The sequence below is a fragment of the Dendrobates tinctorius genome, unplaced genomic scaffold, assembly GCF_039654945.1.
Source record: "Dendrobates tinctorius isolate UK_male_01 unplaced genomic scaffold, ASM3965494v1 ptg000028l, whole genome shotgun sequence".
Lineage (NCBI taxonomy): Eukaryota > Metazoa > Chordata > Amphibia > Anura > Dendrobatidae > Dendrobates > Dendrobates tinctorius.
The window spans coordinates 10,194,304-10,208,406 of record NW_027361696.1 but is presented as its reverse complement, the minus strand read 5'-3'; the positions used below and the strand labels follow the sequence as shown (position 1 = coordinate 10,208,406).

General features: G+C 49.2%; 1 protein-coding gene across 9 annotated transcripts in view; it reads right to left on the bottom strand.

Moving 5' to 3' along the window:
* Positions 1–14,103, bottom strand: part of EPHB2 (EPH receptor B2) — a 138,530-nt gene that overhangs the window by 33,492 nt on the left and 90,935 nt on the right. For all 9 annotated transcript variants that reach the window (XM_073570099.1, XM_073570094.1, XM_073570095.1 and 6 more), the window contains one exon: positions 400–555. In XM_073570099.1, coding sequence (XP_073426200.1) covers positions 400–555 — 156 coding nt within the window. The remainder of the gene's footprint in view (positions 1–399; positions 556–14,103) is intronic.

Below are 14,103 nucleotides of genomic sequence, written 5' to 3'. Positions count from 1 at the left end.
AGCTTATATTCTACAGGAGAGAGAGAGGACCGCACTGACCATAAGAGCTTACATTCTGCAGGAGAGAGAGAAGAACCCACTGACCATAAGAGCTTACACTCTACAGGAGAGAGAGGACCCTAATGATCATAAGAGCTCACACTCTACAGGAGAGATAGCGAGGACCTCACTGATCATAAGAGCTTAGACTCTACAGGAGAGAGAGGACACTACTGACCATAAGAGCTTACACTCTACGAGAAAGAGGACCCCACTGACCATAAGAGCTTACACTCTACAGGAGAGAAAGGACCCCACTGACCATCAGAGCTTACATTGCACTGGAGAGAGAAGAGCACACTGACCCCTATATGTCAATTTATTAACAACCCTATTAACCTCATCCACCAAATCACATACTGGTACAAGGCATCTGTAAAGGGTCTGAGTCCGCTCTGTAGTATCCCGTCCGGCAAACACAATTGGTGGCCCCCTCTGAGGTCGTCCGGCTGTTGAAGGGGCACTGTAGACAGCTGTCATCTCCCTGGTTCGGTTTGAACATTCCTGTAGAACATCCTAAAAGAAAAAAAAAAGAACATGAAAAAATGTACAGCAATCTGCTCTTTATTGGGGGAAAGGGGACACACACCATGTACAGCTCTCTGCTCCTCATGGGTGGTGGGAACACAATGTACAGCTATTTACTCCTCATGGGTGCTGGACACACTATGTACAGCTATTTACTGTGCTCATAGGTAGTGGACACTATGCATAGCTATTTTCTCCTCATGGGTGGTTTGCACACTACGTACATCTCTCTTCATGGGGGAAAGGGGAAACACACTATGAACAGCTTTCTGCTCCTCATGGTTGGTGGACACACTATGCACAGCTCTTTGCGCCTCATGGATGGTGGACACGCTATGCACAACTCTTTGTTCCTCATGGGTAGAGGACACAATATGTACAGTTCTGTGCTCCTCATGGTTGGTGGACACACTATGTACAGCTCTTTGCTCCTCATGGGTGGTGGACACATGATGTACAGCTCTGTTCTCCTCGTGGGGGTGAAGGGGACACACACTATATACAGCTCTTTGCTCCTCATGGGTGGTGGGCACACTATGCACAGCTCTATGCTTCTTGTGGGTGGTGGACACACTATATACAGCTCTTTGCTCTTGATGGGTGGTGTGTACAGCTCTCTGCTCCTCATGGGTGGTGGACACACTATTGACAGCTCTTTGCTCCTCATGGTTGTTGGACTCACTATGGACAGCTCTCTGCTCCTCATGGCGAGGGAGTGGACACACTATGTAAAGCTTTTTGCACCTCATGAGTGGTGGTCACACTATGTACAGCTCTCTGCTCCTCATGGGTGGTGTACACACTATGTATAGCTATGTGCTCCTCAAGGTTGGTGGATACATTATTTACAGCACTGTGCTGCTCTTGGGGGGAAGGGGACACATGCCATGTACAGCTCTGCTCCTCATGGGTGGTGAACAGACTATGTACAGCTCTTTGGTCCTCATGGGTGGTGGACACAATATACAACATACTGATCCTCATGTAGAGGGGGAACATACTGAACAGCTCCGTGATCTTTTTGGAGGACACACAATGAACAGTTCCCTGCTCCTCATGAGGGAACAGGACAATATCCATCCAGATCTGTGCTCCTCCAGGGGGAGAAGAGCCTGCTCCTCATGGGGAGACAAAGGGTATGTTTCCAAACTCAGTATTTGCTGCGGATTGGACGCTGCGTACAGCCGCAGAGTCCAATCCGCAGTGCCAGATATTACAGCATAGTGGATGGGATTTTATGAAATCCCATCTCCATTATGCGTTCAAAGATGCAGGTGACAAACTTGCATATACGCACGTGTCGCGTCTTTCTAGACCGCAGCATGTCTATTTATCTTGCGGAGACTGAGTGTAATAAATATCACCGTCTATGTATAGGATGCGGTGATTCCGCATGGTTCAATGAATACATGCGGAATCACCACGCGTACAAAAGCCGGCAGCGCTTTGGACAGAGCTGCGTCCAAAGCGCTGCCAATACTGAACGTGGAGACATACCCAAACTGTACAGTAGCGCTGGGGGTGGGACAAGCTAACCCATTATTACCAAGTGCTACAATAATTTGCATTTAAAAAGCTCTTTTAAGTTAACTTCTCCCAGAGCAGTGCTCCTCAGGTAGTGGCACAAATTTGGGGTGGAAGTCAAGTGCAGACATTAATAGATTGTCTGGTCTACCTACATCCTGTCTTTCATGTCCTTACAATGAGACCTATGCAGACTACCAAGAATTTCCAGACAACCAGAGAGAAGATGAGGCAAAACCGCCAGAGAACGCAACAGGAAATCCCAGAAATCAGAGCAAATAATTCAGGATCAGTCAGGAAATATGTAGAAGTGTGACATGTGGGGCTGATGACTTCAACCTTTATCCTCTGCTCGAGCGACCACCCACAACAGACAACTTATTCCTCTTAATCCATCAGGGACTGAGAAATTAAGAACATTGGAGGGATTCACCTCGATGCCAAAGGGACACGTGAACAGCGCAGGGGCCCCAATATTCACCAATGGGGTTACTGACAGCGCTTTATGTGACGCGCTGCATCAGCTGCAGGATTTTCTTCCAGATGAAGCGGTCAAGGACATTACTAATAAGTCAAGAAAACCCAAAATCTGGACAGGACAAGACATAGGCGGGGCTGGGGCTTCCCGCAGCAGCCGACAGACACATCCTGACCCCAACACCCATATCCCGAATCCGACACTCGCATCTCGACATCGAACCCCGTCAGCTGACAAACAAATCCTGATCCCAATACCCACATCCCAACCGGACAGTCTGCAGCCAACAAATACATCCCGACCCAGACACCCGGCAGCAGACAAACACATTCCCACCCCGAAACCCACATTCCGACAGTGACATCCTGCAGCAGACAAACACATCCCGAACTCGACACCCTGCTGCCGACAAACATATCCTGACCCAGACGCCCACATCCCGACAAATAAACATGTCGACACCCAGCAGCCAACAAATCTCGACCCCAACACCTTGTAGCAGACACACACATCCCCAACCTCGACACCCACATCTCGACACCCTACAGCCGACAAATACATCCCAACCCAGACACCCACATCCCAACACCATGCAACCGACAAACACATCCTGACACCTTGCAGTAAACAAACATCCCAACTCCGATACCCACATTCCGACCTTGACACCCTGCAGCCGACAAATCTCAACCCCGACACCCTGCAGCTGACAAATGCATCCCGACCCGACACCCTGAAGCCGACAAACACATCCCAACCCCAACACCTTGCAGTCGGCAAACACAATCCGACCCCGATACCCACATTCCAACCTTGGCAATCTGCAGCCAACAAACACATCCTGACCCCGATACCCACATCCCAACCCCCTGCAGCAAACATATCCTGACCCCGTCACGCACATCCTGACCCTGACACCCTGCGCCCGATAAACACATCCTGACCCCGATATCCAGATCCTATCCCCTGCAGCAAACACATCCCGACCCCGACACCCTGCAGCCAACAAACTCATGCCAACCCAGACACCCACATCCCGACCTTGACACCATGCAACAGGCAAATAAATCCCGGCCCCAACACCCTGCAGCTAAACACATCCCGACCCAGATACCCACATCGAATCATAGAATCAAAGAGTGTTAAAGTTGGAAGGGACCTCACGGTCACAAAGTTTTTTCTAATATCTAATCTATATCTTCTCCTTTTCATTTTCAATCCATTGCTTCTCATGTTTCTATATGCAAATGAGAATAATTATGATCCCGACACTCTGCCCCAGACCGCTACCTCCCGACCCGACACGCTATGTACTATGTACAGCTCTCTGCTCCTCATGGGTGATGGACACACTATGTACAGCTCTTTGCTCCTCATGGATGGTGGACAGACTATGCACAGCTCTTTGTTCCTCATGGCTGGTGGGCACACTATGTACAGCTCTTTGCTCCTCATGGATGGTGAACACATGATGTACAGCTCTGTCTTCCTCATGGGTGGTCACACTATGTACAGGTCTTTGCTCCTCATGGGTGGTGGACTCACTATGGACAGCTCTCTGCTCCGCATGGAGAGGAAGTGGACACACTATGTACAGCTCTTTGCTTCTCATGGATGGTGGACAGACTATGCACAGCTCTTTGTTCCTTATGGGTGGTGGGCACACTATGTACAGCTCTTTGCTCCTCATGGATGGTGAACACATGATGTACAGCTCTGTCTTCCTCATGGGTGGTCACACTATGTACAGGTCTTTGCTCCTCATGGGTGGTGGACTCACTATGGACAGCTCTCTGTTCGGCATGGAGAGGAAGTGGACACACTATGTACAGCTTTTTGCGCCTCTTGAGTGGTGGACAGACTATGTACGCTCTCTGCTCCTCCTGGGTGGTGGACAGACTATGTACAGCTCTTTGGTTCTCATGGATGGTAGACACACCATGTACAACTCTGTGCTTCTCACGGATCGTTGACACATGATGTACAGCTCTGTGCTCGTCATGGGGGGAAGGGGACACATGCTATATACAGCTCTTTGCTCCTCATGGATCGTGGACACACTATGTACAGCTCTTTCTGCCTTATGGGTGGTGGACACAATATACAACTTCCTGATCCTCTGTACAGCTCCATGATCTTTATGGAGGACACACAATGAACAGTTCCTGCTACTCATGAGGGAAAAGGACAATGTCCATATCTGTGCTTCTCCAGGGGGAGAAGAGCCTGCTCCTCATGGGGAGACAAACTGTACAGCTCTTTGCTCTTCAGGTGCTGGGGGTGAGACAAGCTAACCCATTATTACCAAATGCTACAATAATTTGCATTTAAAAAGCTCTTTTAAGTTAACTTCTCCCAGAGCAGGGCTCCTCAGGTAGTGGCACAAATTTGGGGTGGAAGTCAAGTGCAGACATTAATAGATTGTCTGGTTTACCTACATCCTGTCTTTCATGTCCTTACAATGAGACCTATGCAGACTACCAAGAATTTCCAGACAACCAGAGAGAAGATGAGGCAAAACCGCCAGAGAACGCAACAGAAAATCCCAGAAAGCAGAGCAAATAATTCAGGATCAGTCAGGAAATATGTAGAAGTTTTGACATGTGGGGCTGATGACTTCAACCTCTATCCTCTGCTCGAGCGACCACCCACAACAGACAACTTATTCCTCTTAATCCATCAGGGACTGAGAAATTAAGAACATTGCAGGGATTCACCTCGATGCCAAAGGGACACGTGAACAGCGCAGGGGACCCAATATTCACCAATGGGGTTACTGACAGCGCTTTATGTGACGCGCTGCATCAGCTGCAGGATTTTCTTCCAGATGAAGCGTTCAAGGACATTACTAATAAGTCAAGAAAACCCAAAATCTGGACAGGACAAGACATAGGCGACACCCACATGTCGACACCCACATCTCAACCTCGAGCCCCGGCAGCAAACAAACACATCCCAACACCCTGCAGCTGACAAACACATCCTGACCCAGATATCCACATCTCGACCTCGACACTCTGCAGCCGACAAACATATCCCAACCCCAAAACCAACATTCCGACCTTGACATCCTGCAGCCAACAAACACAACTCAACCTTGACAACCTTCAGTCGACAAACACATCCTGACCCCAACACCTTGCAGTCGACAAACACATCCCAACCCCGATACATCCCGACCTTGACAATCTGCAGTCGACAAACACATCCTGACCCGACACCTACATCCCAACCCCAAAACCCACATCGAATCATAGAATGTTAGAGTTGGAAGGGACCTCAAGAGTCATCTTACCCAACCCCCTGCTCAATGCAGGATTCACTAAACCATCTCAGACAGATGTCTGTCCAGCCTCTGTTTGAAGACTTCCATTGAAGGAGAACTCACCACCTCTCGTGGCTGCCTGTTCCACTCAATTATCACCCTTCACTGTCAAAAAGATTTTTCTAATGTCTAATCTGTATTTTCTCCCTTTCAGTTTAATTCCATTGCTTCTCATTTTTGTGCAAATGAGAATGATGATACCTCGACACTCTGCCCCAGAGCCCTACATCCCGACCCCAACACCCTGCAACCGAAAAAAAAACAACCTGACCCCGACACCCCGCAGCCGACAAATACATCCCTACTACGACACCCTGCAACCAACACATTCTGACAATGTCACCTACATCCCAACCCCGACACCCTGAAGCCAAACAAATGATATTTCCGACATCCACATCCCGACACCTTGAAGCTGACAAACACATCCCGACCCCAACACCTTATAGCAGACACACACTTCCCAACCTTGACACCCACATCCCGACCCCTGCAACCGACAAACACATCCTAACAGACATCCCGATCACCTGCAGCCGACAAACACATCCTGAAACCCTGCAGCCAACACATCCCGACCCCGATATCCACATCCCGACCTCGACACAATGCAGCCGACAAACACATCCCGACCGCAACACATTGCAGTCGACAAACACATCCTGACCCAGACATCCACATCCTGACCCCGATACCCGATTCCTGACCCCCTGCAGCAAACACATCCCGACCCCCTGCAGCTGACAACCATATCCTGACACTGATACCCAGAACCCAACCCCTTGCAGCAAACACATTCCGATCCCGAAACCCTGCAACTAACCAACACATCCCGACCCCGATCCAGTCACCCTACAGCCAACAAAAACATCCTGACCCGCTCACACTGGAGCCAACAAACACATCCCGACCTTGCCACCCTCCAGCTGACAAACACATCCCGACCCCGAAAACCTGCAAACACATCCCGACCCCAAAATCCACATCACGACCACCTGCAGCAAACACATCCCAACCCCGATACCCACATCATGACACCCTGCACACATACCCTGTAGCCGACAAACACACCCCAACCACGACACCCTGCAGCAAACACATCTCGATCCCCTGCAGCAGACAAGCACATCCTGACACCAAAACCCTGCAGCCAAGCACATCCCGACGTAAACACCCTGCAGCCGAGAAACATATCCTGACCCCGAAACCCAGAACCCAACCCCCTGCAGCAAACCCATCCCGATCCCAAGATCCTACAGCCCATAAACACATCCCAACCTCGACACCCTGCAAACACATCCAGACCCCAACACCCACATCACGACCACCTGCAGCAAACACATCCCGACCCCGATACCCACATCCCGAAACCCTGCAATGGACAAACACATCCCGACACCAATACCCTGCAGCTGACAAAAGCATCCTGACCCCGTCACACTTCAGCTGACAAACACATCCCGACCCCGATACCCACATCCCGACCTTGCCACACTGCAGCCGACAAACACATCCCAACCACCTGCAGCAAACACATTCCGACCCCGACACCCACATCCCGACACCCAGTAACCGACAAACACATCCCGACCCCGATACCCACATCCCGACCTTGCCACCCTGCAGCCGACAAACACATCCCGACCACCTGCAGCAAACACATTCCAACCCCGACACCCACATCCCGACACCCTATAACCGACAAACACATCCCCACCCCGATACCCTGCAGCCGACAAACAAGCCCCAACCACGACCCCCTGTAGCAAACACATCTCGACCCCCTGTAGCAGACAAACACATCTCGACCCCCTGCTGCAGACAAGCACATCCTGACCCCGAAACCCTGCAGCCAACTAACACATCCCGACCTAAACACCCTGCAGCCCGACAAACACAACCAGACCCAGACTTCCACATCCTGACACCTCTCGTGGCGGCCTGTTCCACTTATTGATCACCCTCACTGTCAAAGTTTTTTATAATATGTAATCTGCAGCTTCTCCCATTCAGTTTCATTCCATTTCTTCTTGTGTTTCCATGTGCCATCCCTTCCATCTCGATCCAGACACCCTGCAGCCGTCAAACACATCCCGACCCCGACACCCTGCAGCCAACAAACACATCCTGTTGTGAGTTCTCTTGATCTGACTTCTGAGTCGGGGATCCCTCTGGTGGTTACTGCGGGTAGTGGAGCTAGCCGGGTTGACAGAAGTCTGCCACCTGACGATCATGATTGGAAATCAGGGGTTACTGACTGGGAGGATATAAGTGAGCAGGCTTCCCTCAGTTGCTGCTGATGATTGGTTTCTTCCTGTGCATTTTAAGGTCTGCTGATCCTGCATTTTTCAGTTAAGTTGTTAATTTGCTAATCCTTTGCATCTGATCTGGTTTTGCCTCTTTCTGCTTTGTTGTGAGGGTTCAGCGTGCTCCCTGCTGGGGCAGTGCTGGACCCCGATCCATATGTTACAGCTTGTGTCAGTTTGTTCAGTCCCCTGTTATATTAGTATCTTTGCTTTGCTGCCAGTTCACACCAGAATGCTGATATAGTGGGGGAGAGGTCGTGAGACCTCTGTTTTTTGTACATCAGATGTGTTGGATTTTTAGGGCTTTTGCGTGATTGCAGACAGTGTCTTTCCTTTCCTATCCTATCTAGACAGTTAGGGCCCTATCATTTGCTCAGTCTATTTTCTGCCTGTATTTGTGCCTCATCTTGTCTCACCGACAATATATGTTTGGGTGCTATTTCTTTGGGGTTCTACTCCGGGGCAGTTTAGATTTCACCTTTCTTGCTTTAAGCTTAGTTAGTTCTCCGGCTGTGCCAAGGCATCTAGGGCATCGTAGGTACGCCCCACGGCTACTGCTAGTTGTGTTGTTAGGATTAGGGGCCTGCAATCCGCTAAGTTACCAACCTTTCTGGTTTCCTGGTGGCCTAGCCTATTCCTGCCATCCTCCTTGGTGACCTATTCATAACAATATCCCATCCCCGATACCCATATCCTGACCCCTATATAGAATCATAGAATGTTAGCGTTGGAAGGGATCTCAAGGGTCATCGTATCCATCACCCTGCTCAATGAAGGATTCACTGAACCATCTCAGACAGATATCTGCCCAGCCTCTCTTTGAAGACTTCAATTGAAGGAGAACCCACCGCCTCTCGTGGCCGTCTGTTCCACTCATTGATCACTCTCACTGTCAAAAAGTTTTTTCTAATATCTAATCTCTATCTTCTCCCTTTCAGTTTCATTCCATTTCTTCTTTTTTTCCATTTTGCAATTGAGAATAAGGATGATCCCTCGACATCCTTTCCCTGACCGCCAATACCCTGCAGCCGACAAACACATCCCGACTTTGCAGCCGACAAACACCTTCCAACTCCGATACCCACATCCCGACCTCGGCACCCTGCAGCAAACACATCCCGACCCCGATACCCACATCCATACTCCCAGATACCGACAAACACGCCCTGACACCCACATCCCTACCACACGTCCCAACCCCAACACCCTGCAGCCAACAAACACATCCCGACCACAACACCTTGTAGCAGACACACACACCCCAACCACTGCAGCCGACAAACACATCCCAACCCCCGCATCCCAAACCAGACACCTTCCAACCGAGAAACACATCCCGATCACGACACCCTGCAACCAAAAAAAATCCCAATGCCGACACCCTGCAGCTGAGAAACACATCCCGACACCCTGCAGCTGACAAATACATCACGACAACTACATCCAGACCCTGACCCGACACCCTGCAGCCGACAAATACATACTGACCCAGACACCTTGTAGCAGACACACATAGCCCAACCTCGACACCCACATTCCGACCACGAAGCTCACATCCCGACGCCGACACCCTGTAGCCAAACACATTCCGACCCGGATACCTTGCAGCCAACAAACACATCTCAACCCCCGACACCCTGCAGCAAACATCCTGACACCCTGCAGCCAACAAACACATCCTGACCTCAACACCACATCCCGACACCTCTGGCGGTCTCCTGTTCCACTCATTGATCACCCTCACTGTCAAGAAGTTTTTTCTAATATCTAATCGGCATCTTTTCCCTTTCAGTTTCATTCAATTTCTTCTTGTGTTTCCATGTGCAAATGTGAATAAGGATGATCCCTCGACACCCTTTCCCCGACCCCCACACCCTGCAGCCGACAAACACATCCCGATACCCATATCCCGAACCCTACATAGAATCATAGAATGTTAGAGTTGGAAGGGACCTCCTGGGTCATCTGGTCCAACCCCCTGCTCAAAGCAGGATTCACTTACTCTAATCATCCCAGACAGATGTCTGTCCTGCCTGTTTGAAGACTTTCATAGAAGGAGAACTCACCACCTCTTGTGGGAGCCTGTTCCACTCATTGATCACCCTCACTGTCAAAAAGTTTTTTCTAATATCTAATCTGTATCTTCTCCCTTTCAGTTTCATGCCACTGCTTCTTGTGTTTCCATGTGCAAATGACTCATAGAATGGTAGAGTTGGAAGGGACCTTCTGGGTCATCTGGTTCAACCACCTATTCAAAGCAGGATTCACTTAATCATCCCAGACAGATATCTGTCCAGCCTGTTTGAAGACTTCCATTGAAGGAGAACAACGCTGTGGCCGATTCCAAAGGCCAGACCCCATTCCTCCTCAATTACGGCCAGCATCCATGCGTCCCTTAGCCCATGCCCATGTCATTCACCGACTCTAGGGTGGCAGACTGGGCGGTGGAGGCACGTGATATTTGGGACAGCACCCAGGATGCTATCCGGGCCACAAAGGAGGGAATGAGGGTCTTCGCGGATGCACACTGGCGCCCTGCTCCGACCTTCGCCCCTGGCGACCTAGTGTGGCTCTCCGCTTGTACCATTAGGCTGCGGGTCGAGTCCACTAAGTCCGTGCCTCGCTACATAGGCCCTTTTAAGGTCCTCGAACAGGTTAGCACTGTGGTCTACCGGCTGGCCTTTCCTCCACGCCTGGGTATCTCCGATACCTTCCACGTGTCCCTCCTTAAGCCCATCCACATGTCCCGTTCTCCAAGTCATCTGCCAGGACATCGGGCTTGTCCTCGGATGAGTTCGAGGTGAATGCCATCGTGGGGTGCAGGATGATACGTGGAAAAAAGTATTATCTGGTGGATTGGAAAGGTCATGGCCCAGAGGATCGGACCTGGGAGCCTGTGGAGAACACCCACGCTCCGCTACTTGTTGCGGCCTTTGAGTGTAGCGAGGCTCAGGGGGGAGGGGGCCCTAGGAGGGGGGGGTAATGTTAGGTTTAGAGTTTCCCCCACTACACAGGGGGAATCTTAAGCCATGTCCTCTGGGGTCTCCCATTCCTCTGCAGACGCAGAGATTCCTGCTCAGCAGAGACGTCGGTCCCGGCGTCTTACCCAGGCTGGTTGCTCCTTCAGGCTCTGCTTGAACACCATGCTTGAGGCAGCAGCAAGTAGACGCTCCTGGGAATAAGTCCTGTCTTTTGCCTACTGAGCATGCCCGTGGGGCGACCTCTCATTGGAGGTCGGAGGTCACATGTGCAGGTCCCGTTCCTGCTCGGATTGGTCCACTGGGAAGGTCCTGAAAGGAAGCCGCTATGAAAGAGTCGCATGGCCTCTCGGCCATGCGCTAATATAGACTGTTATGGGTAGTTGTATGTGTGTGTAGATGGATGCATGACACTGGTGACTGACACATTATGATCCCCTCCCTTTGGTTGTGTATGGTATAGGGGTTACTGAGTCAGAGTCAGCACCAGTAGTGTCTTAGTCTACGTGCCACAGAGCATCCCACTCTTCACACAAGCGTTAGCGTCATACAGTGCCATCCAGCACAAGGCACCTTTGCACCGCACTAGCAGCAGCGTTCCTTATAGCGGCACTATGCACTAGTTAAGTGCTTTCCTCCCTGCTTTGGGAGGTTAGTGGCATCCGCCGGATTGGTGCAAGCAATGCGCACTTAGTATTAATCTATTCTCTTGAGGGCACCGCAGCTGCAGCGTCTAGAGGGACTCTAACCCTGTGTCTCTGGGGCAGATTTCTGAGACTGTTAGCTAGTGGTCACCCAGGCGAGCTCTGTGAGTATTAATAGGCTCCGGCAGTTGTTTTAGCGGCTGTGAGGTAACAGAGTTCGCCCCTGTGCACACCGGGTTAGCGGATACCCCGCCTGTGTTCACTTAGTTTTCCGTCATTACCGAGCAGCAGTTTTACCATCTCTGCACGGTGGACCCCGGGCTGCGAACACACCTTATGCCACCTTTATTATTCGGTGCGTTCTGCAAGCCCCTAACAGCCTGTTCCACTCATTGATCACCCTCACTGTCAAAAAGTTTTTTCCAATATCTAATCTGTGTCTCCTCCCATTCAGTTTCATCCCATTGCTTCTAGTCTTTCCTTGTACAAATAAGAATAAAGATGATCCTTTTACAATTTGACAGCCTTTGAGATATTTGTAGGCAGCTATTAAGTCTCCTCTCAGTCTTCTTTTTAGCAAGCTAGACATTCCCAAATCCTGTAACCGTTCCTCATAGGACATGGTTTGCAGACCGGTCACCATTCTGGTCGCTCTTCTCTGAACTTGCTCCAATTTGTTGATGTCTTTTAAAATGTGGTGCCCTAATCTGGATACAGTATTCCAGATGAAGTCTGACCAAAGAGGAGTAGAGGGCAATAATGACTTCACGTGATCTAGACTGTATGCTTCTGTTAATACATCCCAGAATTGCATTTGCCTTTTTTGCTGCTGCATCACAGTGTTACTCATGTTGAGTTTATGATCTATTAGTATACCCAAGTCTTTTTCACATGTGCTGTTGCTTAGCCCTATTCCTCCCATTTTTAATATGCTTTTTTCATTTTTATTGCCCTGATGTAGTACTTTGCATTTTCCCCTGTTAAAATCCATTGTTAGTTGCTGCCCACTGCTGCAGTTTATTTATATCTTTTTGAATCCTCTCTCTCGCTCCACTAGTATTAGCTATCCCTCCTAAATTTGCGTCATCAGCAAATTTAATCAGTGTACCCTCAATTCCTTCATCTAAATAATTGATAAAGATGTTGAACAATACAGGGAACAGGACAGAACCCTGTGGAACCCCACTTGAGACATTCTTCCACCTGGATGTGCAGCCGTTTACGACCACTGTTTGGGTCCGATCACCAAGTCAGTTAGGAATCCACCTAACAGTTGCCTTGTCCATTCCATATTTAGTCATTTTTTCAATAAGGATGGTGTGAGACACTGTCAAATGCTTTGCTGAAGTCAAAACATACTATAACTACAGCATTTCCCTGATCCACCCAGTTGGTGATTCTATCATAGAAGGAAAATAAGTTAGTCTGACATTACTTATTAGTTACAAACCCATGCTGACTCTGATTAATCACTTCATTCTTATCCAGGTACTTACATACATGTTAGTTAATAATTTGTTCAAAGATCTTTCCTGGTATAGAAGTCACACTCACCAGCCTATACAGTTGTGGCCAAAAATATTGACACCCCTGCAATTCTGTCAGATAATACTCAGTTTCTTCCTGAAAATGATTGCAAACACAAATTCTTTGGTATTATTATCTTCATTTAATTTGTCTTAAATGAAAAAACACAAAAGAGAATGAAGCAAAACATTGATCATTTCACACAAAACTCCAAAAATGGGCCAGACAAAAGTATTGCCACCCTCAGCCTAATACTTGGTTGCACAACCTTTAGCCAAAATAACTGCGACCAACCGCTTCCGGTAACCATCAATGAGTTTCTTACAATGCTCTGCTGGAATTTTAGACCATTCTTCTTTGGCAAACTGCTCCAGGTCCCTGATATTTGAAGGGTGCCTTCTCCAAACTGCCATTTTTAGATCTCTCCACAGGTGTTCTATGGGATTCAGGTCTGGACTCATTGCTGGCCACCTTAGAAGTCTCCAGTGCTTTCTCTCAAACCATTTTCTAGTGCTTTTTGAAGTGTGTTTTGGGTCATTGTCCTGCTGGAAGACCCATGACCTCTGAGGAAGACCCAGCTTTCTCACACTGGGCCCTACATTATGCTGCAAAATTTGTTGGTAGTCTTCAGACTTCATAATGCCATGCACACGGTCAAGCAGTCCAGTGCCAGAGGCAGAAAAGCAACCCCAAAACATCAGGGAACCTCCGCCATGTTTGACTGTAGGGACCGTGTTCTTTTGTTTGAATGCCT